At 29.3% G+C, this 6335-nt stretch overlaps 1 protein-coding gene across 4 annotated transcripts in view; it reads left to right on the top strand.

Annotated features, from left to right (window-relative positions):
* Window positions 1-4789, top strand: part of LOC106467013 (protein EFR3 homolog B-like) — a 69761-nt gene extending 64972 nt beyond the window's left edge. For 3 of the 4 annotated variants that reach the window (XM_013927323.2, XM_022395107.1, XM_022395106.1), the window contains 3 exons: window positions 1726-1814; window positions 2088-2246; window positions 2606-4789. In XM_013927323.2, coding sequence (XP_013782777.1) covers window positions 1726-1814; window positions 2088-2246; window positions 2606-2782 — 425 coding nt within the window. In that variant the 3' untranslated portion in view covers window positions 2783-4789. Of the gene's footprint in view, window positions 1-1725; window positions 1815-2087; window positions 2247-2605 lie in introns of those variants that run through there. The other variant, XR_002612334.1, reaches the window with a different exon arrangement.
* Window positions 4790-6335: the final 1546 nt, after the last annotated feature.

Below are 6335 nucleotides of genomic sequence, written 5' to 3'. Positions count from 1 at the left end.
ATATATTAAACCAAACCAAGTCTTCCATTATAAAGTAAGAGACTTTCGTCTATAGTGATGTCTCTTTCAGGAGTATACAGATTCCTAAATTTATCAACTAGGTTCTGGTAAACAGGCCATATTTTATTCAATTTGGGATTTGGATGGATTATATTCTTAATTGTTTGAAAAGGGCAAGTATTGATTTATTTTACAAAATCTCTTGTATGAAATTGTTTGTTGGATAAAGTTTATGGAAGTTATTGACTTCTTTGACCAATAAAGTTGTTGATCAGGTTTCCGTATAGTACTTTGTAAAATCATAATGGCCAAGAAAACATGAATTTCGTCACTGGTAGTAGGGTGCCATTTGTTTTTGTTGTTATTGTGTGACCAGGATGCTTGCATCAAACACTATTCTGCAAATCTGTTAGTTTCATTTTTTATTGCATCAACTAGTTCCTCATCAAATAAAAAAGGTATAAATATTGCAAAACCCTGTCACCTGGGCCAGCTGTGTAATTGACAGTGTAAGTGCCTATGTGTGGAAATCATGAAGCTGGTGGAATAAGAGGCGGTTATGCCTTCTCTTTAGTCCAAACTCTAGCAAGTGATAAATCAACTGAGCTATCAGAATCTGAACTTCTCTTCTTAATATGACACGTTTGCATCACTGTCATCTAATTCATCTTCACTTCCCCATTTTAGGAACCCAAAAATTCAATCATCAAAATGATATACCTCCACATGGGTGTCTACAGGGGTGGAAGAAGCACATAATTCTTTATTTAATCATTCAGCATGTGTATATGAATTTTTTATTCAATTCAGAATTTCACACTACTTGCCCTTTGTCCCCCCCCCTTTTTCTGGAAAATATTTTGCTGGACACCCATGTAGCTCTGCCCTCTGTGAATAAATGGGACTCGCTGTTATCCAAGGTTGGCTACAAAAATACCTGCTTTGTCCTGCCATCTATTGGTAGAATATGGAATTTGTAGAAAATGAAATTTTTTTGGGGGGTACAAGCAATCCAATTTAACACAGTATTATGATAACTATTTACAAAATTACTGGGCCAGAGTATACTTGAGATAACCAGGGAGCTTCTATGACCATTTTCTGACAGGAATAGTGTAAGGTTTATTAACTTTGTACATGTAACATAGTACATAGTGGTAATGTAGTAGTGACTCTTGTTAGAAATTTGTGAGTGAAATAAGTTGTGAATGAAACAGGTATGATATGTAGTGAATCGTAAAAGCAAACTTCTTTTTAAATATATGTGCTTTAGTGAAGATAATGTATTTGTTAAATTACACCAGTTAATTAACTCTCTTTCACTGTCACATATAAAGATAAAAAATAGTCTCTTCACTGCCGGGTTTATTTTTAGATACACAATGAAAACTACGAAACAAATATTTCTATATTTCTTTACTTGTCTGAAAATTAAAACTGGTAAATTTTGGGAAGTTTGAAGGAATGTACCTTTTCTTCATTTTTTTATTGGCCATGACAGTGTTCTAGAAGAGGAAATGTCACGGCAGTCAGTGTAAAAGTTAAATTTTAAAAGTATTATCATAATTACATATTCTTAGATTTTACAATGTATAATGTGGTAAGTTTTGAGTGATGTGTTCTGTTTCTTTTGTTTTATAAATCATTATCAAAATTCTAGAAATTTCCAAGTTTTTACAGTACATGTTAAACTATAAAATTCATGTGGAAAAAATCTTCTTTTAGGAGAAGTTAACGTAAACAGAAGTATCAGTGACCTGAACTCAATTAATGTGGAAGTGGATAGTATTTCTTCCTCTCCAGGACTTTTCCGAGTAAGATTAGAATTAAAATCTTAATATATTCGTTATTGTTTAAAGAAAGAATTATTCAGCAACTACTGTTCTTTTTGTTTCTGTGTAAATTTTGAGATATTAAAGATTTAAAAAAACATCAAAACTAAATGTAGCATTTATGTTCTAAAGTAGTCAACCATCATTCTGTCTTTTTAGTTGCTCTAAAGTATATAGTAACTTTGTCTTGATTAAGTTTTTATTGCATATAGTTTTTACCACTATACTGATTTGCCCTTTTTTCCAACTTCTTAGAAACATCCCCAGGAAGAAATTACTGTTGCATCATTGAAGAAGATGATGGCAGAACCTTTAGATGTTCAACAGGAGGAGGAAAAACAGCGTCGCTTACAGGTTGTAGAACAATTTCGTACTGCTGCCTTTGAGGATCTTGTTGCAAAGACTGAGCAACAGGTATGATTATTTGATATTGGATCTTGAGAAGAGAGATGTAGATTTGGAGCAATGTCATTCAACAAACTTGTAACTGATAATATTTAGTTGGTGTCATTACTCTGATTAAGGTATGATAAAAAAAACATTGGTTTTAATACCATACAGTTTCATTTGCAAGAATGTGAGCTTTTCTTTAATGTGAGTATTATACAATAATTTATTTTTCTGATAACCCAGCTGTATTTTACTAACCAATTAATGTTAGTGGAGTTACATCTACAAGTTCTACTAAGTATCTGTTAATATAAATTATATTTCCAACATGAAGGTGTTACTTCTTCTTGCTCAGCAGTAATTTTTGTTTTTTATTCTGGCAGACTGTAGATCTACAAAACAAGCTGAATGAAATTCTAGGAAAACTACCACCAGCAATAGACCTGTGCAGCAGACCTAGCTCTCCACATCCATCTGCACACAATGATGATTGCCTTAGACAGATATGTCCAGTTCCTCCACCATATCCTGTGCAGTTTCCTGAGCTTTTTGTGTTTTAATAAACCACTCTGAAGTAAGAATACTGTACAAGTCAGAAGAATTATAGCTTTTATTTGCCAAAGAATTTTATACTGTTATTTTCTTAATACTGTACTTCAAACATAACATTTTCATCATTCAGTAAATTACAGTTAAAACAATAGAGTGAAGTAAACAAAAGTACATAAAAATTGGATTTCTTATTCTTCATATTAACAAAAAAAGACCTGACATTTATATTGTATTTATAAAAAGCTGTAATAATTTTACGGTAAACTTTTATCATAACTGATGAATTGTATGATGCTAGTTTTTATTTTCTCACATGAATATGTATTTGTAATTGTAACTAAGATGGAAAGTATGTATGCACCTACATACATAAAACTTTTTCATGTAACTAAAAGTAAGAATATTATATGCATGTCAAAAAATGTATACTAATGTGTTTTTAGAAAACATTTTGTATTTTAATATAAACATATTTCAGTGTTTATTTGTAATGATATTTGAAAGAAGACTATAGTGATATTTGTAAAGCAATTAGTCTTGTTTAAATAATAATAATGTCAGGAGGTCAACTATCAGCATGAAGTACTGAAATAAAAAGGTTCAAGTATTCAGCACTAGTAAACATAGCAACAGGTAACTGGAATAACAGTTGTGTATGCAGAAAATTTGGTGTTTATGAAGAAAAAGAAATCCTAAAAAAAAAGTTTTAGTTTTTTGCTAGTTAGTTGCAGGAAATGACAAAAAATATATGATTAGGACAGGGAAACAAGTTTTTGCAGCTTATTCATGTAAGAAAATATAAAATTATTTGAACAGCCCTAATTAAAATGTGCAGTTTTGGTATCACATGCACATTTAATTTTAAAATTGCTAGTATAAAATCAAAAACTTACAAAGTATATTTTGCTTTACAGCATTTGACTTGGGAGTAGAACTAGTTTCTCTCTTGAGGAAGGCAGGACAAGTGTATTAAATTAAGCTTTCTCATTACTTTGCTATCAAAACATGTGTGCATGGAATTATCTCTTATCATTTATGAAGACATGTACTAACAAGAGACATTAAAAGCACCAAGTGAAAACAAACTGATAGATGTTAGGCTAATGCTGGAACATTAAAGATAATATGATTTTTTCTTGTAACAGAGAGAGTTTTTATTTTCTTATTGATATTGCTATAAATAATGTTCAAGATGGTTACACATCTGAATATACTTCATAAATATTAAACTACTCATCATCTGTAAGTTAGAATTTTTTATTTTTGTAAAAATACATTTATTATATTGATATTCTGAAACAGAACTTAAAACATTGAAAATTAAAGTTTGATAGTATATTATTTTATGTATAAATGGCACAAATTTGAAATATTTTTTGTGATTATTATATTTGATTTGATCTGAAAGAATTATAAAATCTATGTTAGTGTAATAAATTCACTTGTATTATTTATTCATAGGGCATTAACTTTTTACATAGTTTTTGTTATTCAAAATGTTTTTCTTTCTGTGAGAATGAAAAAGTCTTTATTAGTTTATTAGGAATGTCCATTTCTGTTTCTCGCTATTCGTCTTCTTGCATGAAACTAAACCTTATAACCAAACCAGATGAAGAGAAATTCATATTAAATTTTTCAAATATACTTTATGTTGTAACTTTCATAGTCTTCTTAATTGATACATTATTTTAAATATTTTTATATTAATGTGAATTAGAACATAAATCAAAGTTAAACAGAATTTTTTTTTTCTTAAGATTTTAACATCTGAAAACTTTCATGTGCAGTTAATTTAAGTATTTGCATAAAACAAAATGTTTTCCTGTTTTGGCAATTGGTTTACCTCTAACATTGAAACATTTTTAATGCAGTATATATATATCAAATGTTGAAAGTAGCTGTGTTTTTAGGTTGATTTGATGGTAGGTAAATGAGAAAGTTGTTATCCGAGAAAGGAAATTATTATGAAGTAAATATGCGCTTGAATAATAAAATTGTTCCTTCTTTACCTAATATTGTAAGAATTTGTTTTGAAATATATATTACTTATTAATTTATTGGCAAAAGTAAATAAAATTGTCACACAATAACAAAAAATTAGATATTTTAGTCAAACTGTCCAGTTTTTTTTTTCAAATTTTAAATAGAATGTATTAGGCAATTCATTTTTCTTAAATATATCTGACCTTGTGTAATGATGAATCATGATCCAGAAATACATGGATAGCTGAAACTGTATAACATAATGTAAGAAATTTACATGAATTGAACAATATAAAACATTATTTAAGTCATTTGTGTTGGATTAACAGTAAAACATTAGGTTAAATGATACAAGGATTGAAATAAGTAAAAACGTTTGCAATATTTTACTGTATTTATAACTCAGAATCATCAGGCACAAAGTACATGGACACAGACAAACACTAATATACATATATTTTAGTTCCAACCTAAATACACAGCTTACTCTGATTGGAAATTAATACATACATTTATATATAACAAATTACTTTACAAAAGATAAAACTTGTTGCAATGTATTTGTTTACAGAGATTCCTTAATTTTACTTATTCAAAATTTTCAAAATATAAAAATTGTAACTAGTATTTTTATAGTGTTCTAAAAAACGTTAATGAGAACGGTGATGCCCATTAACTCAGGTTAAAAGTTTCTACTAGTTTCCTCTATTTTACATTTTCCATTTTGTTGACCCAAAACATTATCACTATGGATTTAACTGTAGACATTGATTTATATTGTGTTGTAACAGGTTTTTGCCAAACAAAAAATTTAAATATACATAAAAGTCAAGGTCAGAATTCTTAAAATGTTTTTAAAACAATGTTTAAATTCTATATTAACAAAACTACAGTGATTGCTTAATTTATTAGTATCCCCACCTAATACCTGGTTTGACCACTTCTCACCACAGTAAATAGCCTGGACTCAGCACGGAATACACTCCACGAGATGCCAGAAGATGTTTTTTTTATCATATTCTATTTATAAAGGAAGATTATGATGGTGAATGCAACTAATAATTTATCCCCAAAATTCTCCTTTCAAATGAAATTCAATGATTGAGCTGGATAAGGAAGATGAATTATTGTGCTTTTCAAATCAGTGTGTTAATAAAAGGATAGTGAATTGTTGCATTGCCATTTTGGAAGGTCCCTTTTATTAATCAAGATGAAAATTCTGCATTATGACCTGGACATATACAGCAACAAAGTTCAGATACACTCTATTATTATTTGTCTTTCTAAAGAAAAAAGGACCTGTCCTGTCTCAAAGCATTCTATGCATCATTATACCATTTCCACAACATCCATTTTTGAAATGACGCAAGTACCTATTTTTTTTTCTCTTGTTTTTTAGTTTCCACTTTCTATTTTTACCTTTTTGATGAGGAACTAGTTGATGCAATAAAAAATGAAACTAACAGATTTGCAGAACAGTGTTTGATGCAAGCATCCTGGTCACACAATAATGACAGAAACAAATGGCACCCCTACTACCAGTGATGAAATTCATGTTTTCTTGGCCATTATGATTTT

The sequence above is a fragment of the Limulus polyphemus genome, unplaced genomic scaffold, assembly GCF_000517525.1.
Source record: "Limulus polyphemus unplaced genomic scaffold, Limulus_polyphemus-2.1.2 Scaffold2461, whole genome shotgun sequence".
Classification (NCBI taxonomy): domain Eukaryota; kingdom Metazoa; phylum Arthropoda; class Merostomata; order Xiphosura; family Limulidae; genus Limulus; species Limulus polyphemus.
This window is presented reverse-complemented; position numbering and strand designations above follow the sequence as displayed.